This window comes from Bombyx mandarina, chromosome 23, assembly GCF_030267445.1.
Source record: "Bombyx mandarina strain Sakado chromosome 23, ASM3026744v2".
NCBI lineage: Eukaryota > Metazoa > Arthropoda > Insecta > Lepidoptera > Bombycidae > Bombyx > Bombyx mandarina.
In genome coordinates, this window is record NC_143229.1 from 15,458,299 (window position 1) to 15,484,761 (window position 26,463).

Here is a 26,463-nt window from a genome sequence, read left to right on the forward strand (position 1 = left end):
TGGTCGACACTGAAGGTTGACGTTTGGTTCAGCTCGCACACGGACTTTGTCGTATGCTTTCTCTCTTTCGCACTCGCATACAAGTCAGCATTGTAGCCTTATCGAATTTTCACATGGTCCACTCAACAAACGCGAGTCAGCTCACTTCAGTACATATTTTTAGCTTGCGCACACCAGACTCGTCTAACGTGTATTGACATTGTGTTTTGTTTAAAAAGGAAAATCAAGAAATAAAAGCTATTTACTGAATAAAAAGAAGATTAATACGTGAACATGGCAAAGGTAATTTATTTAACGGGATTGTTTTTGTGTCCCGTTGCGATTTGCGTTCTGAAATAGAAATAAAAGCGTTTTTTTTCAACATCGTATGACGAGTGACGTCGTTCCGTAGAAAGATAATAAACTGGGCTCGAATACATTGTATGCACACACCGTGAATATGTTAGTATAGTAAAAGAGTTTTTAAACTATAATTAACAAAGAAGTATGTATTAACTAAGAATATTAGATTTAATTGTGATACCATAATTTAACAAAACAACAAATAGGTATATTTTTGAAAATATCTAACACGGTCGTACGTTCAAAAATGTATTTAATTTTAAAAACTACAAAATAACTACATGGCAAATACAAACAAATGATTATGCAAGACTGCATCTGGAAATTTCTAAAGTGCAATTAAAACCATACAGTATTATTGAAATCATGAAATTAATTCGTTTCTCGTTAGTTAGTTCTTAATGGGAGATATTAGTGACTAAATAAGTTATGATACTACAAAGAATAACAAACTCATTCAATAAAACGTTTTTGCTACTGATAATTATTTCGGTTCGGAGTTAATCTGACCTTATGTTTACCGTATTAAAGCTGAACGATAAATTTACAATCGATGTGTAAAATATTCTTAAATACAATAACGAAATTAAGATATTTGTATTGACTTGTATCTATAAAGAAACAGCCTGATTCTCCAGCAATTTAATTATGCAATTCAAATGACTACTAAGTCAAAAAATCTAAAAAGAAATGAAAACTAAAGCTTATTTCACTATCATTCTCATGATCTTTTTCTACAATAAATTGATTAATTTACTTTTTCCGAAAAATAATAAACATAAAAAAATCTTCATCAAAAATACATTTAATAAGATACGTTAAAAAGCACTTTCCTAAAAATTCGGAAAGATCTGACGTTTTTTTAACCGGCAACATTATATCTGTCCAATGCAATCCGTCAAAAATCGATACATAACGTGACTTAGGTGACTTTCTTACCTACATATTTTATGTGTTGGAATGTGACCAATAAAATTAGTGCAAGTTCAAATTTCGTACTACTTTATTTTTTCTTCTTATCAAAAGATACTAAATATGTTTTACTCGATTAAAAGGTTGTTAATGAACGTACGAAAGACGTATAAAATATTTTTGGAGTTGAATCGGAACAGTTGTGCGGTAGGTTTTGTGTTATGGAATATTATTTGTATAAATTCTTAAAAATTCTAAGCTTATACGATAATTTGTGTTATAATAAGTTTATGTTGCTCATTTGTGTTATAATAAGTTTATGTTGCTCATTTGTGTGTGGACAACAGCGATTTTCTGTAGGAATCGTCTTGTTACTTGACGATGTTGAACATAAAGCAGCAGAAAAAAAATTGCCTTAGGTACCTACTATGAATTTCAGATACCGCGAAACAACTACGCGATATAGTTTAAAGGGCACGATATTCCTTTGTAATAAAATATAACTTATAACCGCATCTTTCACGGCGGTTGGCGATATTTACATTGAGAAGTTTATGTATGGTCTTTGGTATACACTTAACATTACATACGCTGTTAGCATGTCTGCACTAAAGTTAACTCTAAAGATAATTAACAAAACGTTCGACCCTCAAAAATATCTAAAAATGACAAGTAATTCATGAAAACTTTAACCTTGCAAATGTTGGAATGATAAAAATGCTCTGTTTGTTTTGCAATCATTTCACATCTTCCTCGTTATTTGAATAGTCAAGGAAACAATAAAAACATGTAATTAAAGAACAGTGTCTCTTTTTCTACAGTAAAATAGTATTTTGATACTAATTTTGGCATTGGCATCATTGGCCCTACAATACTTTTTTTGTGGTAGATTGATTATGTAATGGCTTAATCGCCAGGTTCTAAGTGGTTTGTAGATATTAGTGAGTGTCCAAACAGTATAGAATGAGGCAGGAAGTTGTCGACTATGCATGTTCACCATCCTTACCTACACATTACACACGAGGATAATATATATATGTATGAAATTGAAATCACAAAAATTATAACATATTTGTAGAATGAGCAAATAACCGCTTAGTTCACTTACTGTCGAAACAAGAAATAGCCACAGCCCAAAGATCCATTGGAACAAACGTAGATGGATTATTGAAATGATCTGAAGGCAACATTCTCACATTGTGGTGATTTGGTAATCATTATTTTTTTTAAATACGCCCTCATTAATTAAAAAAAATTAAGGGGCAGGAAGTTAGATAAGAATACATAAATTGACTATTTGGATCTGTTTAATATACGACGGAGTGTCGTCTGACCAGGGGTGATGAAACTGTGAAGTATTTGTAATATTGGAGACCAAAAAATTTTATTTAGACTATAACAACAGTTTTAATTGTGTGTATAACTCTCGAAAACTGAAGAAAATGCTATCATATGAGATTCTTTAGTTAATGACTTATGTTCAACCAGTTAACCAGTGTATTTACTTCTGATATATCAGATTGTTTAGTTCATTCAATTACTTAATCTACTATAGAACACTTGGTTTTTATGGCATAGATGGCTGAAACAGCTGAAGACCTTTTGTGCGTTAAGTGGTTACTAGAGCTTATATATTTTTTTTATTGCTTTAATTGGTGGATGAGCTCACAGCCCATCGGGTCTTAAGTGGTTACCGGAGCCCATAGACATCTACAATGTAAATGCGCCACCCACCTTGAGATATAAGTTCTAAGGTCTCAGTATAGTTGCAACGGCTGCCCCACCCTTCAAACCGAAACGCATTACTGCTTCACGGCAGAAATAGGCAGGGTGGTAGTACCTACCCGTGCGGACTCACAAGAGATCCTACCACCAGTAAAAATACCACCAAATAAATAGTAACTTACTAATGTACCACCAGTAAATATACATTATAGCATGACTGTCCACCTTGTGTCAACAGATCGGAGCCTGAATTTTATAGTATAACAGCTTACTACCTATATTATTACTATTACTACTACACATACTACTACATATGAGTCGACTATTATCAAAGCCGGCAATGTGACTTTTGGACAATTATTGGTAAATCAGAAAAACGAATTATTGACTTTGTATTCCATTGGCAGTCACAAAACTCTTCTGAACGACATCTTAGACAAATAACAGATTAAGTATTAACCTTTATTTAATGCAGGTTTTGAACCGTATTCTTTGAAGGAGACGATTATATTCAAATCAATCTGTATTGACATATCAATAACATTTTTTTGTCCAAATGCACAGATTGCCACCTTTGATAATAGACGACTTATATATTATACTATACACTTATTTACTTATGCATATTTACTAAAATGTTTGCTGGTTTGATTTTTATTATGTTATTTTATTCTTTAACTAGGGATTCATTCTGTTTGATGTCATTCTGGGGGTCATTCATAAAAATTTGTACCTGCCAGCAGGATTTGAACACCAGCTTATGTGCATCACTCTGTAAGAATATTCAGGGCATTTTATTCTTTAGGGCAGAGGTCGGCAACTTTTGAGTTGTAAGAGCCAAAAATTACTATTTACAAAATTTCTAAGTTTTTAAAGAGCCACAAAAAAATTCTTATCAATAGTAAATAGTACTTGCATAAATATATTTTTTTTTATAAAAAAACCAATCTAATTATTCATAAGAAAAATATCTCTTTATTCTTATATAAGTAGTATTTTTTACAACAAATTGGATAATATGTATATGGTATTACTAGATAATCACTTATTACTTAAGTAAAAAATTAAAACAATTAAACATTTACTTACTACAATGGGCTAAGAGATAGAAATGGTGGTCAATCCTCATTGATCGTTTCAGAACAATTTTTAAATGTTTTTTTTTACAAAATAAAGTAAGTGCTATATAATATAAAGTGTGTGTATGTATTATTATATGTAATGTTTACTGTATGCACTAGGTTTGTGTTCCTAATTATTTTTTCCTTCTGCGGGTATTTTTTTTATTGCCTAGATGTGTGGACGAGCTCACAGCCCACCTGGTGTTAAGTGGTTACTGGAACCCATAGACATCTACAACGTAAATGCGCCACACACCTTGAGATACAAGTTCTAAGATCTCAGTATAGTTACAACGGCTGCCCCACCCTTCAAACCGAAACGCATTACTGCTTCACGGCAGAAATAGGCGGGGCGGTGGTACCTACCCGTGCGGACTCACAAGAGGTCCTACCACCAGTAAAACGGGTCTACTGGAAGAGATTTCAACATGAAATAAGTAGTGCCCTTGTACTCTTTATCCTTATTGTCGTGTTTCTTCTAACAGCTGTGTGTACAAAATATATAAAATAAATAATATTTGCGTATGGAAGTAACGAATCGCAGTTTCATGTCCAAAGAGCCGGATGTGGCTCGCGAGCCGCAGGTTGCCGACCCCTGCTTTAGGGTATTACTACCATGATTCGGTTTCTGATCCAAATTAAGTTTTTTTGGAGAGATTTTTAGGGTATTCTTGTCTTGTAGTTATTAGTATGTATAATAAAATCAAAATAATCATAACTTAGAATCATCAGAATCCAACAGACATCAGGACTGTTGAATGTAGATTATTAATAACCAAGTTAACGTATTAATGTATTGTCTGTTCACCTGCAAACATCATGTGGTAAAAATAAAAAAAATCTATATACATATATATAAAAATGAATTGTTGTTCGTTAGTCTCGCTAAAACTCGAGAACCGATGGACCGATTTCGCTAATTTTGGTCTTGAATTATTTGTGGAAGTCCAGGAGAAGGTTTAAAAGGTAGATAAATATGAAAATGCCCGGAATTAAATAAAAATAACAATTTTGTTTTTCCTTTGATGTCGCCTCCCGTCGGACGGATTCTTTGTTTGTTTTAAGTTTATTTTATACAAAAGCTTAGGTCTTTTGTTTATCGATTGAGGCACTACGAAGTCTGCCGGGTCAGCTATAAAAATCATCATAAATAGCACTTATGCTTAATAAACAAATGGAGTGCATCAATTAAAACAGTTATATTTTTCAAACTACATTTATTAAGGTTCATTAAGAACTGGACAATTATTATTTATTGATGTCCATCTTCATTAATGCGTCTCACCTTTAATTGAACTGATGAGTGCATACAATGGTGTTAGTCATTAAAATGAATTGTCAAACAACTTCAATGATGACATTTATATTTCCTTTGTAATACATAATACAGAGAAATCATTTTAAAAAATAACACGTGTGGCATTCGGGGACTACCGCGGTAAAGCTATTGCATAGCATTTTTTATCAACTTATGCAATTATAATTAGACAATAATAATTTAATTTTAAAACAATAATAAAATAAGACCACGCTATATTTATAAAAGCGAAAAATTAACTGTTCCCTTCACACTCATAAGCTAGACGACGCGAGAGACTACACAGACTCTCCACAAGCCTCGTTAGAAGAAGGACATGTCATAGCGTTCGGGAAACACCGTAGAGGGGAACTCATAGTTTTATCGGAAAAGTGTTTCAGGGAGTTTTGAAAATAAGTAATTTTATAGATTTTACTTAACATTTATTCTTGTATCGAGCACAATTCAGTGAAGCAGTAATGCGTTTCGATTTGAAGGGTGGGGCAGCCGTTGTGACTATACTGAGACCTGAGAACTATATCTCAAGGGGTGTGGCGCATTTACGTTGTAGATGTCTATGGACTCCGGTAACCACTTAACACCAGGTGGGCTGTGAGCTCGTCCACCCATCTAAGCAATAAAAAAGAAAACTATATGTGAATTCTACGTTTTGTACATCTCACTTAATCCTTAAAAGAAGTCCAGTTTTAGGTTTCTGTTCAAATGTAACCGAATTTAAGATGCGCCATATGGACTTGCTAATTTAAGTATCATAAGTATTTTTAGGTCGTATTTCTCGAACGCATTGAAAACAAAATCGACCCGCAACGCCGCCTCCAGCGTCAATGGGGGGGCGTTGATCCCGCACGTCATCTGATCTTGATAGGCAAACGGATGGCAATAACAATACAATCTTAAAAATATATAAAATTTGAATGTTGATCCATCATAATCAAAATGTAACCCAACCCGATAGATAGGGTTAGGTAACAATTGTTAGGATATATTCTACGGTGCAGTGAAAATATAAGCATCGTGAGCGTCCATCAGCAAAAACAGTTAGCTGTTGCCGAAATCAGCTTCGAATGTCTCATCGTTAATCTATGGTTAACTCGTCTCTTTATTGGCCACGAATGACGTCACAAGTAATAAAATAACAGCATGAGTGAGTATCTTGGGTTATTGACCCTTTTAGCATCGGACTTTCGCAAATATGGGCGCATTTTTAAATATGACCTTAGTTTATCTTTATTTAGGCATGTATGTATGTAAATATGAGATTGATTTAAACTGTCAGTATTTTGCAAACTAAAATTATAATTCTAAAAGCGCTTGTCTTCCTCATTTTTATTAACGCTGCTGAGACTTACTGGTTGTAGGACCTCTTGTGAGTCCGCGCGGGTAGGTACCACCACTCTGCGTATATCTGTCGTGAAGCAGTAATGCGATTCGGTTTGAAGGGTGGGGCAGCCGTTGTAACTATACTTGAGACCTAAGAACTTATATCTCAAGGTGTGTGGCGCATTTACGTCGTAGATGTCTATGGGCTCTAGTAACCACTTAAAGCCAGGTGGGCTGTGAGCTCGTTCACCCATCTAAGCAATAAAAAAAAAAGAAAAAAGAGAGACCTGTGTGCTTAGTGCGAGTTTTAACGTTCTCGATAGCGTAAAAGTTAACTCAAAGTATAGGGTTGGAACGTTTGCCGTTTGCGCGGTTCCAATTGCATACAAATTTGAGTTAGTTTTTACGCTATCGAGAACGTTAAAAAACTCGCACTAAGTACACTGGACATTATGAGAAAAAGAGTATAGATGTTCTCAAAGTATGGCGTCAGAAAAGAATGCTGCAAATATCGTGGACGGAGTTCAGAACGAATCAGTTCTACAGGAACTCGGAATCAAGCAGTGTCTATCCCCTATCGTTCAGGGTACCATTATCACTTTTTTCGGACATGTGTGGCGACGGTGTGACGACTCAGTGGAAGGCCTTGTGGTGCAGGGCATGATTGGAGTGGGCGGCACGGGCGCGAAGCTCCCGTTCATCTCCCGTAGGGTCTATCGGGTGCCGAGTGCGGGGGTGCCCGGTACTCGGCTGTCGGTCCGGTGGTGAGGCGGCGCAAGGTGGCTCCTGTGCACCGCTCACGGTGTGTCTCCGAGATGACGTCCTGCGGGATTTTCCCGGGGATGGAGTGCCGTTCTATTACCAGGATGGGTACCGGCGACGGCGAGCCTTCGGCGCGCACTGTGCGGTACCTTGGGTTTCGTGGAGTCGGAGTGGTGGGGCTCGATGGGGTTTAGTCGGTAGTCGGTTTTGCGGGGTAGCTCTTGCGTGGCTGACGCCGTGCAGTGCCTCGCGCGCCTTTCTCAAGGCGTAGTTTCCCGGCAGGAATTGGAAGAAGAGGAGGACCCCTGTCTTCTTCTTCTCCCTGTTCTTCTCTGGAGGCGCCGGAGTCCGACATAACCCGGTCTCTTAGCCCCCTCGACCGGTTATCCGTAAATGGATTCCCCAGCGTTAAAAAAAAAAGGGCATGATTGAAACCGCGCGGCAGATCACCGTTTTGGACCAACCAAATAAAGGCAGCTCTAAACGGTCCCATCAACGAGTGAGTGCACAAGGGCCACGGTATGCGAGGAATGGCGATGTCTTGTGAACCGCCCGTTAGGGTGAAGCTGAAATAGCCTCTCAAGGCTATCAGCATAGGAAAGAAAAAAAGTGAAGCGCCCCACTATCCGAACTGATGATCACAACCACTCTGCCAAGAGTGTAAACGACTAAGAATGTTGCAAAAGCGACAAAATATCAGAACCTCCTTAAAACAAAAAAATCGCGCTTAGAATCATTTAAATGACAGTATTTATGAAATGAATGAGACGTGAATACGGAGATTACTGTAATTTTCCGCAAAGCTATTAGCGATAATTGCGTAATCTTAAAACATTATCGGCTCGTGCCTGCCTGGGGATTCAAATAGATTAGCTTTGAGATTAGGGCCACTACCTTCGACTTTGTATCTCGTATGTGTATGAATCGATTATTTGCGTTGTCTGATGTATATTTGTGTCCAATAAACTTCTATTTTATTCGTGTATAAGTCTACGGTTCTGAAGTTAATCTAGCTACAATTTGCAGAATTTTGAACGCTTCTTTGTATTTTAGTATCCCTGAACTCCCAAGCCCTTTATGTATGGGTAAGTATGTCGTGATGTTTTCATGATTTCCGGTTACAAAGATCCGACTGAAACTTCCACCTCTTTGATCGGCGCAATGTTAATGTGATGTCTATAGGTCCATTTACCCCTCTGCCCCTCCACCCATTGAGTTTAAAAAATATTTCTCCGGGTTTAATTCTGCACTTTAAAAGTAAGGGTCGGATCAGCAATGAACAGAAACCTTTTTGTAATCGAAAATCCTTGTAAAATGATGTAAGCTTTAAAATATGTGTTGAAGAACGCGTCTGAGTGGGTATATATCGCTATCTCTCTCGCTATGTAATGACGATGACGTCATAAAGATGCAGTTTTTTTTTTAATTTGCCGTAAGTTTTCAAAGGTTTTTAAATTACTCGCTTTCTGAGCGTACAAATTTTGCATAAGAAAACATTGTGGTAATAATGAACTTAGAAGAATTAGACCACGGCTCCTTTGAAGATGTAACTGCTCAAGATGGTAGCTGCAAATTTTCGCTGTCATGTTTTCGCTGAAGTCTTGAACGCTAATACTTAATTAACAAAACCTTGTCTGGAATTTACACACTTTGCAATCTAGCAATCACTAAATACACTGGGTGTAACACTATAATTACCCAAGATAATCCCCTTAACATTATTACTTGTCAAAGCGAGCCCCGATTAACTCTTGATAGCGGATTTGATAGGTCTATCTAGAACTTAATTGTTTCGGCCTTATTATCGCCCAGATAAGGTAGATCCCTCTGCATACGTGCTATGCAATAATGCAAGGTCAATGCACCGTTGTTTAAAATCAATCCGTTTATTACGATAAAAATATACTAATCTAATCGTCGTATTAAACGTGTTTTGTGACTGAAACAGCCTATATGTGTAACTACGTGGATTAGTACCGGATTCTTGATTTTTATTTTTTATTGCTAAGATGGGTGAACGAGCTCACAGCCCACCTGGTGTTAAGTGGTTACTGGAGTCCATAGACATCTACAACGTAAATGTGCCACACACCTTGAGATATAAGTTCTAAGCTCTCAGTATGGTTACAACGGCTGCCCCACCCTTCAAACCGAAACGCATTACTGCTTCACGGCAAAAATAGACAGGGTGGTGACACCTACCCGTGCGGACTCACAAAAGGTCCTACCACTAGTAAAATTGTGATCAGTTGACATCGGCAGAAGATTGATAAAAGAGATACCTAAGCGTGGGTTGGATATGAAGAGGGATGAATTTACATGCATAGGGCTTTGGGACGAGGCGGTAGGCGATACAATGATATGAACATAGTCGAAATAAAAATGGTTCATTTAAAAAAGAAATTCATCGAAGAGTAAGACATTGCGTCTACCCGTGAGAGGGTAAGGAAGATTGGTAGGGGAGGTAGTTTAAGGGGCATAACCACTTCGATAAAGCGGCACGTCATGAGAATCCTGTCATCGTGGCCGCCGGAAACTACATAGCCGATCCTGCGGACCAAATGATAAACAGTCGACGTCGCCTAAAACACGTCATTTCGGATTCTCCCGATCCACTAACGGTGCTTTTAGGTACCCCAAGCACCGGTTATCGTTCTCGTCGAACCCGTCGCTTGCGACGAAGCGCTCGGCGAGTAAATTAGCCCACTGAGTTTCTCGCCGGACCTCAGTGGGTCGCGTTTCCGATCCGGTGGTAGATTCTGCGAAGCACGGCTCTTGCTAGGTTTCGTGTTAGCAACGTCGTCAGGTTTGAGCCCCGTGAGCTCACCTACTAGTTAAGGTTACGCTGAAATAGCCTCTCAAGGATATCAGCTTGGTAGGAAAAAAAAATTTGCCACCTCTTGCATTCATATTTCAAAATCCAAGTATTCGTAATAATAAGATAGGTGTATACTATCCAATCGATTTACCTTATATGGATTGTTCTAGAAACTGCAAATGTGCGGCACGGAAGCGGAAATGCGAGAAGTCGCCGCCCGAATCTGCAGGAACTACCTGCACGGAGCGTGGAAGAGCGTGGATCCAACTGAATTGGAGTTTAGGAGGATCAGGTATCTTTTTATTTTATTTATTGCTTAGATGGATGGACGAGCTCACAGCCCACCTGGTGTTAAGTGGTTACTAGAGCTCATAGACATCTAAAACATAAATGCGCCACCCACCTTGAGATATAAGTTCTAAGGTCTCAGTATAGCTACAACGGCTGCCCCACCCTTCAAACCGAAACGCATTACTGCTTCACGGCAGAAATAATAGATAGATAGAATAGGCAGGGCGGTGGTACCTACCCTTGCGGACACAAGAGGTCCTACCACCAGTAACGTGGTACGGGCATGTGATGGCTAGAGAGAAGATGCATGTGACTAGGAGATGTATGGAAATGGTAGTGCAAGGTAGAGGGGGAAGAGGTCGACCCAAGAAGACATGGATGGAGTGTGTGAAAAACGATATGAGAGAAAGAGAGGAGTGAGTGTTGAGATGACGGCTGATAGAAGAGAACAGAAGAAAAAATTGTGCTGTGCCGACCCCACCTAGTGGGATATGGTTGAGAAAAAATAAGAAGATTTCAAAACATTCCACTCGGCACATAACTGAAGCGTTTGAACATGAATGGGACGATCGAGGTCGCCGGAAAACTACAACGAACCGCATTATCAGTAAATAAACAAAGTTTACCGATAATTAATTTCGTAATCATTACTTAGAATAATTACGGCTCATAAAGTCACTATTGATACTGGCGATGTTGGCTATACACTCTTCGTTAAATATGTTTTTAATACGATTTTATTAGCTTCAGACGTATGTATGTTTGTATGTAACGGAATTTTTTAACATGATTTTGACCCTCTTCAAAACGTCGGATTAACTCGAAATTTTGGTATACTTATTACGGACCGGTGACAATTCAATATAAAAAAAAATTAAAATTGAAATTCAACAAAAAAATAAATAATAGTTTAAAATAACTAACAAAATACGCTTTTATAGAAAATCTAACTAAAAATAGAAAATAAGTTTTAATAAATTTGAATTAAAAATAGTTATTAAAATAGTTATATATTTATATATATAAAAATATTATATTATATAAAAAATAGTTAAAAATAGTAATTCAAATTTATTAAAATTTATTTTCTATTTTTTAGTTGAATTTTCTATAAAAGTGTATTTTGTTAGTTTTTTAAACTATTATTTATTTGTAATTTTATAGCTGAATTTCAACTTTTTCAATATATTTTTTTAATATTGTATTGTCATCGGTCCTTAATAAGTATACCAAATTTCGAGTTAATCCAACGTTTTGAAGGGGGTCAAAATCATGTTCAAAGATTCCGTTACACACATACATACATCTAAAGCTAATAAAAGCGTATTAAAATAGGCGGATATTGAGACTATTGTCCTGAACCCGAAACATTAAACTTAACGACACGGTCTCACCTTGTGCAGCGGCGGTCTCTCGAATTTCCTGTACTACGTGGCCCTTCCGGAAGACCCGTCGAAGCTCTGCACGTTCACGAAACGCGAAAGCTCCCCGGAAACCGAACTGGAGACGGCGGCCAGTAAGCTAGTCAAGAAATCGATGGCCAGATCGAATTCTTTCAGCATCGAAGAACCAAAGAAGGTGATTATGGTACTTTTGTTGTTTGCCGCATCTATGACTTGATCTATCCAAGGTAGGACTCTCGCAGACGGTGTTGGGACTTCCTTTTCCTTATTACTTCCTCAATCCCCTATCCACGCCATCTGTTGACACTATAATAAAAACTACGCGAAGAGAGTATGTAAAAAAACTAAAAACATGGTGCCGGTGCAAAAACGATAAAATTGTGATTTGTTGATCAATCAGCACATATGAGTCGACTATTATCAAAGCCGGCAATGTGACTTGTGGACAATTATTGATAAATCAGAAAAACGAATTATTGACTTTGTATTTCATTGGCAGTCACAAAACTGTTCTGAACGACATCTTAGATAAATAACAGGTTAAGTTAATACTTTATTTAATGCAGATTTTGAACCGTATTCTTTGAAGGAGACTATTATATTCAAATCAATCTGTATTGACATATCAATAACATTTTTTTGTCCAAATGCACAGATTGCCACCTTTGATAATAGACGACTCATATAACTCTCGCCAGTGAGAAAATTGAATAGTGCATCAACGGAGTGATTCTTAAAACTTATCCATTTCTCAGTCCTAAACATATCTAAATTCAAAACAAACAGTATCCATATATAAACGAATTTATGTAACGATCCATGTTAATACATATCGAGGGGTGAAAGGTTATTTGCCGGTCATCGTTCACGTCGAGCCCGTCGCTTGCGACGAAGTGCTAGGCGAGTAAACTAACCCACAGACACAACCCGCTGAGTTTCTCGCCGGATCTTCTCCGTAGGTCGCGTTTCCGATCCGGTGGTAGATTTTTTATTTATTTTTATTGCTTAGATGTGTGGACGAGCTCACAGCCCACCTGGTGTTAAGTGGTTACTGGAGCCCATAGACATCTACAACGTAAATGCGCCACAGACCTTGAGATATAGTTCTAAGGTCTTAGTATTGTCACAACGACTGCCCCACCCTTCAAACCGAAACGCATTACTGCTTCACGGCAGAAATAGGCGGGGCGGTGGTACCTACCCGCGCGGACTCACAAGAGGTCCAACCACCAGTCTGCGAAGCACTGCCCTGCTAGGGCCAGTGTTAGCAACTTCGTCAGGTTAGAGCCCTGTGAGCTCACCTACTTTTTAGGGTTACGCTAAAATGCCCCCTTCGAGGCCATCAATCGAGTTTAGAAAAAAAAGTCAATTTGGTTTAAGCTACATTTCGCTTAACGCTCGAAATTTATCTTTGTAATTAAAAGTCCGTTTTATTTGGTATCAGCATAAATAGTTCGATATTTTTAATTAAACTTCAATTAAGCTTACTCCATTCAAATAGCTGAAAAGGTTTTTTGTTATGTCATTTTTTCTAAATGCTTAAACTTTAAACAGTTCTGCTGTAAAGTTGCAAAAATGTCGCTTAAACGAAATAGCCTTTCACCTTTACTATACACTAGTAATAAGGTTTATAACATCTCACCTGACATTATTATCATATACAGTCAAACCTGGATAAGCGAGAGTTCAAGGGAGCACAATCTCATTCTCGCTTATAGAGGTTTCTCACTAACCCGAGTTTCTCGCTAATGCTCTCTCTGAATTTCGTTTCGCGATTTTCCGGATTCAAATGCAGTCACTATTTTAAATTTATGACTTTAATGACAGTACTTTAATTTTTCGTTTTTACATGATGCAGAACAGAACTTTCCTTCGCAATTGATTAACGATAAACTGAGTAAGTCTGACAAACAGGACAGTACACAGGCACACGTGTCCATTCGAAAAGAATGCGATAAAATAACAACGTTATTTAGTTCCACGAAATAGACCCGGTTCAATATTGACGAGAAAACAATACAAAAACAATGATAGGAAGTTCCACGAAAGTTAAGAATGAGTCATAAAATAGCAGATGTTAAATTTGTATTTTTTTGGTAATATGTTCCTCTTAAATAAATAAAGCTCGGCTGTCGCTTATAGAGGTATAGATAGGTAGCAGTCTCACTTACAGGGGTCCTTGAGGGAAAAACGACTCTCTCTTACAGAGGTTTCTGTTTCTCGCTAATAGAGGTTTTGGGAGCTGAAATAACGGGTCCTGGCTATTACTCTCACTTATAGAGCTTTCTCACTTACCCAGGTTTGACTGTATATTTAAACGTTTTAATTTTTGATTTTAAAATACCAAACGATGCCATCTATCACAATTTTACCATTCATTTATTTCGAAAAGAAGAAAAAAACAGCCTCTATACCATAGTGTGATATCATGTGTGATCATCAAGTGTAATGGTTAATAAACTGTACGAATTTGCCGCAGGTATTGCTCAGGATATACGGCCAGGTCCACGGCGAGAGGGCCATGGACGCTATCGTCACAGAATCTGTCATATTCACTCTCCTCTCCGAGAGGAGGCTGGGCCCGAAGCTCCACGGAGTCTTCTCCGGCGGGAGGATCGAAGAATACATACCGGTGAGTTTTTTTAAGCTATTGCATAGCTTTTGAGCGCGGCGACCGAATCAAGAAATTCCGTAACGAAAATAAAACCTGACACTCCGCCTACCATGTAGGTCACGTTCAACACATTCACACGTTGCGCTTCTGTAGTGTTTGTGAATAAGCGCGCGGCGTGATGTCGCACTGCATGCGCATCATGAAAAGGCTGCCCATCTTTCTCTCGTGCGCGGTCTTGCTTATGAGTGTGAAGGGGACAGTTAACGTTTTGCTTTTGTTAATGTTTATAAATATAGCGTGGTCTTATTTTATTATTGTTTTAATATTAAGTTATTATTGACTAATTATAATTGCATAAGCTGATAAAAAATGCTATGCAATTTATTGCGTTAAGCTATTTATAGCTTTATCGCGGCAGTCCCCGAGTGCCACGCGTGTTTTTTTTTTTTAATTAATGTATGTACAATTTGAATTACAATCATTGCAGTACATATTAACCAAATCGTACTAGCAGTACCTAGATCTAATCTGGATTGCAATCTAAATGGTATATGCACTTAGCAAACCCGTATTAATGTACATAGCTTTAGCTATTGAAAACAAAATTACAAATTACAATTAAAAATTACAAATAAAAATAAAATTAAGAAGAAAAAAAACGGTATCCACTTAAGTAGGCAACAATACAAGCAACACAAACATTATATTGATAACTAGCCATTGTTTTGCGACAGGAAAAGCGTTAACTTCTCCAAATTCACATCATCATCATTCTCCTGCCCTTCTCCCTGTCACGTGGGGTCGGCGCAACATGTTTTCTCCTTCCATACTCCTCTATCATATCATATACCATTTCTTCACTCCCCTCTTACACATATCGTCTTTCATGCAATAAATTCATAAAACAATTAATTGGTTTTCTGCAAAATCGGTTTACGGACGATAATTTTACGTTATAAAGAAATATTAATGAAAAATTACATACGAATTTATAATTGAATTTAATTATTATCACTGAATTATCATTATTTTGTGTAATACAAAGAAGGGGTTGATTGAATATTACAATTTTTTTCGATAAATTAACGCTTGGGTCTATCGTGCGTCTCTATCGCTCGACGCCATTTCGACAAAGCAACACGACACGAGAACCCTTTCATTGTGGCGGCCGGTAACCACATTGCTGATCCTGTGGACTGAATGGTAAGGAGTCAACGTTGCCCAAACTGCGTCATCACGGATCTTCCCCATTCCCTAACGGTGCTTTTAGGTACCAAGCCCCGCTCATCGTTCTCGTCGAATCCGTCGCTTGCGACGAAAGGCTCGGCGAGTAAATTAACCCACAGACACAGCCCACTGAGTTTCTCGCCGGAACTTCTAAGTGGGTCACGTTTCTGATCCAGTTATCGATCCTGCGAAGCACTGCTCTTGCTAGGTTTAGTGTTAACAACGACGTCAGGTTTGAGCCCCGTGAGCTCACCCACTCGTTCTGCGAATCTAGTATAACCCCTCGAGATTACTCGAATAGGTCGGAAAAAAGACGATTTTGACGAAATTCGGTATGGAAATAGCTTAAACCTTACGGAAAAGAGTGTAAGCCACTTTTGGTCCGATCGCTAGGCAGAAGTCGACGCCCGCGCAATGTAAAGTGTAATCGTGAATCTGTTGTAGTGCACATTGTATGCATGGTTGCGAATTACCCTCATTTCTGTTTTAACCGCAAAGGAAGCCGATTCCATTGATACTTCATCTTTTAAAGTCCATGGGATTAGCCAAAAGGTTTGGCGTCCACGATCAAAGGTCGTATGTTGATATCGTTAATTCGTACCATCGACTTTTGAGCAATATGATTAGGTAAAACATCATTTCTAGATATTTTTGTGGTCTAAATTAATTCTTTGAACGTGCCATCTTCGTCAGTGGATAGCGAGCGACTTGGCCGTGTGTCTACATTGGCTAATTAATAAATAAAAAAGGAAATGTTATTAATTAAAGGCCCATATTTATCAGGCTTATCGCGCGGGAGACCCAAATAACCCGAATTTGAGATACTTATAATTAAAATATTTTTTTGGATAATGTCGTCAAAAACAAAAGTCGTCATTATTTTTTATGTTATATGACCTTTTATGCCCATGTTACTCGATTTGTACAGATAGCACAAAAATATGTTAAATTTAAATATAAATTAATACGATTATAAATTAAATTGCAAATAATAAAGCATGATTAGACATTATGAAATCTAGTTTCGATTATGATGTGTGAACTTGAATTAGGCTTGGCTTGGCGAGAACAGATCTCTTCCCGAACCAATGACCTAACCGAAATTCTCCTACCAGGCCGAAAGTTCGTGGAGTACCGAGCCGGGGTCCAGGGGCGAAGCCCTGGCAGGGGGGGTAGGGGGGGCGGGGAGCCCCCTCATATTCATAAAAAAAATTAACTGTTTTTTAATTTTTAAATAAACTACTACTAATTGAATAAGAACCGTCTGAACTCATCTTTGTTTAATACTTCAGTATTAAATTTTATTGCCTTTTGTTTATTTCACTTTTACACTAAACACTATATTGCAAATTACCCGAGCACAACGATGGCGGAGAATTTTAGATGCGTGAGAGCAGACGTAGACACAAACGCGCATGCGCACTTGTACCCAGGGAGGAAAAGTTAGACTTTCTTCCCTGTACAGCGGGAGGAAAACCGAACTTTCGGCGTAGGTAGGAGAAAAATTAATTTAATATTCGACGGGTGAAAAGCTAGTTAGGTTAAGCGACATTTTTGCAACTATACAGAAGAGCCATTAAAAAGATTAAAATTAAGAAAAAAAAAATCATAAAAAAAACTCTTTAGGTATTTGAACGGATTAACCTTTATTGAACTTCAATTAAAAACATCGAACTGTTGATGCTGATACAAAATGAAACGGACCGTTAATTACAAAGATAAAGGTCGTTTAATCCAAATACCCTCTCACCTCTCGATGTTATAGTATAAGATATATAGTATAGTTATAGTAGTTGCTTGAATTTGTTGTTCTTTTACTGGTGGTAAGACCTTGTGTGAGTCCGCACGGGTAGGTAACACCGCCCTGCCTATTTCTGCCGTGAAGCAGCAGTGCGTTTCGGTTCGAAGGGCGGGGCAGCCGTTGTAAGTATACTTGAGACCATAGAACTCATATCTCAAGGTGGGTGGCGCATTTACGATGTACATGTCTATGGGCTCCGGTAACCACTTAACACCAGGTGGGCTGTGAGCTCGTCCACCCACCTAAGCAATAAAAAAACAAACTGTTTTTTTGCTGTCGGTAGTAAAAAGCTTTGATTCATTTGAAGTTGTAATGGTATCGCGGCTGCTGATTTGCGCATCATTTTCAGGCCAGACCTCTCTTGACCCGGGAACTAGCCGAGCCTGCCCTCTCTATGAAGATAGCGGAGAAGATGGCCGCCATACATTCGATGGACATCCCTCTCTCAAAAGAACCGAACTGGTTGTGGAAGACGATGTGGAAGTGGCTGAAGATCTGCAAGGACGAGAGGCTGAACACCATCGGGAAGGTAAACGCGACCTGTAACCCCGGGGTTCGTTCTATTAGAACCGTCTACTGAACCCTAATTAGATGACACAACCTTAGGTCATAGATTTCGATATTTATGTCAGCAGTTTCATGAGTGAAGTCATGACTTTTTTGTGTCCTTGTAGGCAGACGAGCATACGGCCCGCCTGATGGTGAGTGGTTATCGTCGCCCGTGGACTCCAGCAATGCCAGCGGCAGAGCCAAGCCACGTAGTCCGTGTTTCAGTCAGTCTATTCTCATCTATTGCGTTAATCGGTTGCCTAAGAGTCCCTTCCTCCTTGTAATACATAAACAACTCGATAAACTTTATTTTAATTAATTTAATTTCTTTTTCAAAACGACCTCGGAGAGGGACTCTGTAACAGTTCGATGACTCTGTTAAACGAATATAGGTCTTGAGGTACCAGTCATTATGGTCAAATTTCGTTTGTAGGAAAAAAGCAGTACAGGTTATGCAAGATCCTGTTAGGATGAATGAACATGATTATAGACCGTCATGTACTGGTTGGTAGGACGTGCTGTGAGTCCGCACAGGTGGGTACCACCACCTTGTATATTTCTGCCGTGAAGCAGTAATGCGTTTTGGTTTGAAGGGCGGGGCAGCTGTTGCTCTATAAAAACAGAAACCTTGTCGATATCTACGGGCTCCAGTAACTAGCCAATTAGCTCGTAAAAGCAATAAAAAAAAACAATATTGAAAATTCAAAATGGCACTTGTTTGTTTGTTTCTGCCCTCGGCCAATAGATGGCTCTCGGTGTCACAGTATTAATATGTGTGTGTTTTTTAACAGAACGAAGAAGAACAGCGTATCATAAAGCAATTGAAGTCGATCGATTTCAACAAGGAGATTGATTGGCTGAAGAAGTTCCTGGCTACGGTCGAGTCACCTGTCGTCTTTTGTCACAACGACATGCAGGAAGGTGCGCCGGCAACTAATATATAATAATACATATACATATATAACTAAATAATGGATGTGTTTATATGTCTAGTGTGAACCAACAACGTATATTTCAACAGTCAATTACATGTTAACAGGCAGACAGTGTAATTTACCATTACCTTGTCAGTTCAACTTTTTATTTATTTATTCATTGACGAGATGATTATATTTTGGTTCGATAACGAAATAAAATTTTAGACGCTAAACGAATATAAGCTTCGAGGTACCAGTCATTACGGTCGAATTTCTATTGTTGGAAAAACCATAGCGCAGATTATGCAAGATCTTGTTAGAAAGTAAGAACATGATAATAGACCATGATGTATCCAGCATACCTTATTTCGCTTCAAGAATCGGCCGGAAAGTGTTATGTATCTATGAGGGGATGCTCCCAATGCTTCTTACCACCGATTAACGTATCCCAAACAGGCTTCAAAAGCTACCCAAAACAGGCTCCAACCACTCAGCTTTGGAATGAACTCAAAGATGCTTCGTGATCGCGACGACACGTCCGCGTCTGACAAGAGCCACTTCTCAATCCTCGACACCGATCATAGACAAGCCATTAAATACTAATTTTCGAATTCAGGCAACATTCTCATGCTGGAGGACTCGGCCAACGCCGACGACGAAATGACCACGATCTTTCAAGCTTACGACGTGGAGCACCACAAGTCGAGCAAGGAGAACTACCACCTCGACGAGATCTCGTCCGACAGCATCTCCAGCCACATCTCGGACAGCGGCGAGCCGAAGCTCTTCCTCATCGACTTCGAGTACTGCGCTTACAACCACAGGGGCTTCGACATAGCGAACCACTTCCAGGAATGGGCCTACGACTATACGAATGACGCGCATCCGTTCTACCATGAGTGCCAGGACGACTGCCCGACCTTGGAGCAAAAGGTGAGACGAGATCCTGGTCTACTTTGCCCGCGAAAGCTACCGAAGGTTTTATATTTATATGGAAGCGTGAACGTTTGGTCTGTGCTTGTGAAGAATTTGTCGGCGCTATATCCATTGACCATTTTCTTTATGAAGTGACTGTTTTCTTAAAGTCAAATTATTTCTCACTCTCGATAATATTAATTTTGATGTTTTGGCAAAAAAACGCAATGTAATGTTAAGTTCACAGAGAGGTCGTCGACCTCGCCGATAACTTTGCTATAGATTGCGTCCAATGTAACGCTAGTAAAATGTTTTCTATTAAGCCGGTTTTGAAAGTCTTACGCTATCTGCGCGCCAGTGTTGACTATTGCTTAACTAGTTAGCATGAGTCTCTATCGCGCACTGGATCGACTGCGTGTTTTTCTTTGAAATTGCACATCGAATTTAATAGTGCGCCAATAATAACAATAAATCATAAAAAAATACACGAAAAGGCCATAGAAGTTGTTTTGTCGCTCATTAATAGATGGCGCTGCAATATGTATATTAAGGAGGGTAGTTTTGCAAAAAGGAATCATCGTACACTGACATCTAAAGCAAACCGGCGACTGCTAATACACTTTTTGAACTCTTTAATGCATAATATTCGGTAAATCAAGATTGTTGTGACACCGAACCCTTTTCCAGTTCAATTTCTAACATTAATTAATCGAGGCGGTCTAAAACAATAGACTTGGTTCACGGTTCGAAACGATTTGTAGATTTAATGTCTAATGTGGCAAGTGTGGGTCGGTACGCGCGTCCTGCATGACTGTCTCGCGAAGCAAATATAGAGTTTAGCTCGGAGGAGTGGTAGGGCAGTGGTTGTGCATAATCGAGAATGCGACCTCATGTCTGTGTTTTTTGTTTTGTTTTTATTGCTTATATGTGTGGACGAGCTCACAGCCCACCTGATGTTAAGTGGTTACTGGAGCTCATAGACATCTACAACGTAAATGCGCCACCCACCTTGAGATATAAGTTCTAAGGTTTCCGTATAGTTACAGCGGCTGCCCCGCCCTTCAAACCGAAACGCATTACTGCTTCACGGCAGAAATAGGCGGGGTGGTGTACCTACCCGCGCTGACTCACAAGAGGTCCTACCACCAGTAAGAACCTGTGTGCTTATGTAACATAACCGTGTGCTCTTAAAGTGGGTTTTGGTAGATTGTTTAAGATTGCATTTGTGAGGGTATGCATTCAATTATATTTTGGTAGTTTTAAAATCTGGTACACGTGTCTCATGATGCAAGGCGCAAGGGAATCGCTTCTGAACCGTCGGTAACAAACTTTAACAAAAACTGAAGGTAGCGCCCGATAAAAGCGAGAATATGCAATGTAAAGCGTCCCATTTACATTTAACGATACATTGCGTAATTGTAAAATAACTGTTTTAATTGCAAATTCAACGTTTTCGTGCACGATTCCCAAACGCTTCTGTTCAATATATACATTTGTTTGTTTGTTTGTCTATTAATGCGTTCGTCTAATTGAGTTTAATTTGAACACTGATAGGAAGCTTAATTTAGTAGTTGATAATAAATACTATTATCATACATACCCGATCCTGTAGACCGTAATGGTAAGCAGTCGACGTCGCCCGAAACACGTCATTACGGATCCTCCCGATCCATTAACGGTGCTTTTAGGTATCACAAGCACCGGTCACCGTCCTCGTCGAACCCGTCGCTTGCGACGAAGGGCTCGACGAGTGAATTAACCCATAGACACAGCCCACTGAGTTTCTCGCCGGATCTTCTCAGTGGGTCACGTTTCCGATCCAGCGGTAGATTCTGCGAAGCACTGCTCTTGCTAGGGCCAGTGTTAGCAACACTCCCGGCTTGAGCCCCGTGAGCTCACCTACACGTCAAGGATAAGGCTATCAGCATAGGTAGGGAATAAAAATTTTTATCATAAAATATGATGGGGCGCCCGACTCACAACTAAGAGTCGCAGATGTAATGAAGTTACTAAACAGTGGCCCCAAAAGGATTTCGCTCACACGTGTAGATACTAGGAGCATTTCAATGAGACAAATAAAGTGTATATGTGTATGGAAGAACGACCCCATCACTACGCAGCTTTTGTGTCTGTGTGCTTTCTTCTAGCAGCCGCGACTTCCATAGACAACGGGGCCGTACGTAAGCCGGATCTCATTGCCTTCGGACATGGCAGCCGATGGAAAAAATAAAAACGGGAATCGAAAGTATTTTGAATGTACTTTTTATAGATTTTATAAATTGATGTGCCTCTGAAATGTGTTTAAGTTCACAGAAAAAGGCTATCTCGTTCGCTCGCACACAAAAAACAATCAGCGAGAAAGGGATAATTTGTGATGATCATATTGTTTCGCACTTCGATCATTCTACCAAATGAATATTTAACCTAATTCCACTTGAAATACGGTTTTAAATTTTATAACAAAGGTAGCCTGATTGATGTGTCAAATGGAAACAACATGATCAACAATCCATTTAACCAGTGACCTATAATTTGTATGTAGTATATTGTTAAACAGGGATCAAGTTAAAATTGAACATACATGCCGCTACATCTAAGTAAGGAAGATCTCAGATTTGTAAATAGTTATCGTACATGGAGAGGTCAATCCGTTTGGACCGTTTTCAAGTTCGACAAAATGGTCGTCGCCTGACTGTAATTTAGAGAAATTAATAAACAGATAGTAAATGGTCCATGCCCTGTTTTTATTATGACTTAAAGTAATTACATTTTATAATAGATAGTTTCCTAGTCTAGTTTGCAGATCCAATAATAGATGGCGCTGCAATACATTTTTATTACCCAAAACCTTTCAGTCTCAGCCGAACCAATAAAATTACGGGAAAGCTATGTATACCTTTATGTTTTTATGTCTCAAATTGATATTGGGTCAGTTCTGAAATTTTCAGTTTTCTTGTGTCCTTAATGCCGTGTTCTTGGTCAGGATAGGAGTTAGTCGGAGAGTGAAGTTCGAGTTAAGGCAAAGATAGTACGAACAGAGTTCTGATTAAGGGACAAGACTGATTCATGCCGAGCCTTAATAGGATAAGTTTGTTTTCAGGAAATATTCATAAAGGAGTACTTAAAACATTATTCGTCGAACGTCTCCGAGGAGCCACAGGAGCCGAGTATAGATGACGTTAATCATCTGTTGAACGAGGTGGAAGCGTTCGCCCTCGCCAGTCACCTGTTCTGGACGCTCTGGTCCATTGTCAATGCTTCCAAGAGTCAGATACCCTTCGGATACTGGGTGAGTTTTGCGTCCAAATTCCTTCGAAATAGTCCTTGGTGACTTGAATTTGTCGAAAGGATAATTAACGCTGGTTTTCTGTAAACAACGGATCTACAAAAAAATACTGCGGATTTATGGACCAAAGAAACCCACATGCGATTCTTTGTCCTTACAACTTGGAACATTCTTTCGGAGTCGCAAATTTGACCCTTGTCAAAGTTGAGGCCTATATCCAGCAGTGAACATCTATGAGCTAAAAGATAGATACCTTAGATAAAAACCGTGGATCACGTCTAGTACGCATTAAAAATAATATTGAATCGACTTTGAACAAAACTTATTTGTATGTTCGCAGGAATACGCGCTGTCGAGGTTCGAAACGTACCAACGTCTCAAGATTGAGGTCATAAAGAAGGACAACTGCGGTCTGCCCCAGAAACGAAAAATATGCGAGGTCGACATATGAGAGGTATCCCAACTGACTGGGGCCGTGCAGCTGTCGGATTAAATCCATAGATGGCGTTGTTACATAAAAAGTTCGGACTGATGTCACCATACCCAACTAGGTGGCGGTGTTTTTAAAAGAATGGGCGGAGTTGCAAAGACTGATCGTTATATGGCGGTTAAAAAGTGATGTGAGTTTTAAGTGAACAATAGGTGGCGCTGTTTTAATTTTTTTCAATACAAGCACAATATACCATTTTTATTCTAAATTCGCTATGCTGCTGTTAATTATTCGAATAGACTGCAAATTAATTAGTGAGAGATATGCTTAGAACAAAAACAAAAGTGATATATCTCAAAAATCCTATTTAATAGTTCCTTCAGTAGTGATGCTGATAGTGGCTAAACTCGCTCAGAGTCTGTTTTTCTTTGAGGCTGCTGATGAGCCATTCGCTCATTGAGTAGATCAACGGTGATAATCATTGCTGACGTCTCCAGAATGACTAAAACATTTGTAGTTACCCAATTCAGTGCCCATATGGCGCGACATCTCAAAGTGAGTTTCTCGAACGAAAAAAAAAAATAATAATTTTAATTATACGTACTTATATTCCATTTAATTATATTAGTGACTTAATTGTTTGTCTGTAATGTTTAAATGATTGACGTGGTGCAGAATTCGGTCGGTTGTTCAATCTAAGACTGTTATTATAAGCGATATGAACATAGATTTCATGCCATGAAAACGTTTTGTGGTAACAGCACTGGTATCATATGAATGATTCCAGTAATTTATTTTAACATATCGTGCAGTAGAAATGTCTTGTTCTCTTTCGAACGCTGCTAAAATCTTCTCCCATGTCCTATACAAGTATCCATTTTTAAATTTATTGTAAGAAAAAAAGGCCCTTATTTCCCATTCCCAATAACTTTGTGCTTCAATCGGGACAACTCTTATCCTGTGCATACAACCTCTGTTATATTATGAGTATTCTCGCGTATTCCTACCAACTACCTAACTTCAAAACCCTTCGCGTTAATGCTAGTTCTGTAGGCTTTTTTTATTTTTATTGCTTAGACGGGTGGACGAGCTCACAGCCCACCTGATGTTAAGCGGTTACAAGAGCCCATAGACATCTACAGCGTAAATGCGCCACCCACCTTGAGATTATAAGTTCTAAGGTCTCGAGTATAGTTAAAACGGCTGCCCCACCCTTACCGAAACGCATTACTGCTTCAAGGCACGTAATTACCCGATAATCCTTTAACACAGAGCAGGTCGTGGACTTACCCGAGTCTTCAACTGAACATCCGACTGTTTCTACGTCACATCTTAATAAATATTGACTGAAATTTCTCGTAATCGATGTTCCAATATTTATTTGTGATTATAATAAATCGTATGTAAGAAATGTTTACGTTTACCAAAAATTATGTAAAAAAATATGTACTACTTTTTATGTTTTGTTTTACAGTTGTGCAAAGAACGCATGTAATAGTTTAGTTAGAAAATATTTATGTAGTTGTAAATTTTCATTATACAAGTTTGTGAAGATGATCGGATTTGTAGTGACAACTGAATATTTCTATCCTTCGACTAAAATTATTAAGAAATATTATTCATAAAAGTGCCGGCTTTAACTGAGATCCCTGAACGGTAGATGGCGCTGTTTTCTATAAAACTTTTCTCCGTTTAAATACGGTTGCAATTGTATATGTTGCAGTTTCACTTTATGAACTTGTTAGGTTCAAATGCACTCGCTTGATTTTTTACTTTAACGTATTTAATGAGCGATGATTTTTTTTTATCTAATTCATAAATTAAAAAATGAATGTGATATTTAATTATTATGATGTAAAAAAGTTTGTAAATTGTTTAGTAATTAAATAAAAATCATGTTTCTGATGATGGTGTTTTTTTTTTTCTAATTAATTACCAATATTTTTTTTATTATTTGCAATAAGACGTAGTTTAACTTTTTTTTCTGTAAGCGGTTGACCATTCTTTGTTTGACTTTAACACGCTTATATTAGCTTGGTAAGTAAACCAACTCGATTTGCTATTCAAGTGTGTTTTTAGTTTTCAATTGTATTATTGAATTTGTTGATGACCACGGGCCAAAGCTTCCAAGATTGACGGCAGCCATTATACCACACAAGATATTTGACACAAGCCTGAAGTTCGCTAGCGATATTTTTGAGATACACTTACATATATTATTATATACACTCTATAAACGCATATACTGCTCAGTGGGTCGCGATTCCGATCCGGTGGTAGGTTTTTTTTACATAACTAAATCGTCACTGTTGGCCCGGAGACCTTTCTAGCTTCACCCGGACAGGTGGGCGAGCAAAGGCTCAACCAGGAGGGGTGGGATTTGCTAACAGATATCCGAGCTCCTCTGAAGGTAGCCTAACGACTCAGGAGCAGCTGCTTCGCGAATATTATAGGTTCTCCGACGCACTGTTCTTGCCAGAGCTAGTATCAGCAAACCCTTAACCTAAGCCCCGTGAGCACGCCTACAAGTCCGATGAAGTCAGCATTTTTTTTTATTGTTTAGATGGGCGAACGAGCTCACAGCCCACCTGGTGTTAAGTGGTTACTGGAGCCCATAGACATCTACAACGTAAATGCGTCACTTACCTTGAGATATAAGTTCTAAGATCTCAGTATAGTTACAACGGCTGCCCTACCCTTCAGACCGAAACG

At 38.6% G+C, this 26,463-nt stretch overlaps 1 protein-coding gene across 4 annotated transcripts; it reads left to right on the plus strand.

Moving 5' to 3' along the window:
- Positions 1–25,656, plus strand: LOC114246580 (choline/ethanolamine kinase). Of its 4 annotated transcripts, XR_016325233.1 has the most exons (10): positions 1,258–1,461; positions 10,489–10,610; positions 12,013–12,187; positions 14,492–14,644; positions 18,004–18,183; positions 18,995–19,124; positions 19,737–20,053; positions 22,183–22,280; positions 23,136–23,324; positions 23,662–25,656. XR_016325233.1 is itself a non-coding variant. In XM_028179167.2 (9 exons), the coding sequence occupies exons 1-9, from the start codon at positions 274–276 to the stop codon at positions 23,770–23,772; spliced, it is 1,386 nt and encodes a 461-aa protein (XP_028034968.2). In that variant the 5' UTR covers positions 1–273; the 3' UTR covers positions 23,773–25,656. The 4 variants fall into 4 exon arrangements, 2 of the variants coding, with proteins under 2 accessions (XP_028034968.2, XP_028034967.2); XM_028179167.2 differs by lacking the exons at positions 1,258–1,461; positions 22,183–22,280 and adding an exon at positions 1–282; XR_016325234.1 differs by lacking the exon at positions 23,662–25,656 and having other exon boundaries at positions 22,183–22,291; positions 23,136–23,275.
- Positions 25,657–26,463: the final 807 nt, after the last annotated feature.

What these genes read in the sequence shown, in the direction of transcription:
- LOC114246580 (XM_028179166.2), top strand. Translation starts at nt 1,378, where the DNA reads ATGTTTTACTCGATTAAAAGGTTGTTAATGAACGTACGAAAGACGTAT. An exon ending in GCATCGAAGAACCAAAGAAG is followed by an intron (nt 12,188 to 14,491) that starts GTGATTATGGTA and finishes AATTTGCCGCAG; the next exon opens with GTATTGCTCAGGATATACGG. An exon ending in GCCCGACCTTGGAGCAAAAG is followed by an intron (nt 20,054 to 23,135) that starts GTGAGACGAGAT and finishes GTTTGTTTTCAG; the next exon opens with GAAATATTCATAAAGGAGTA.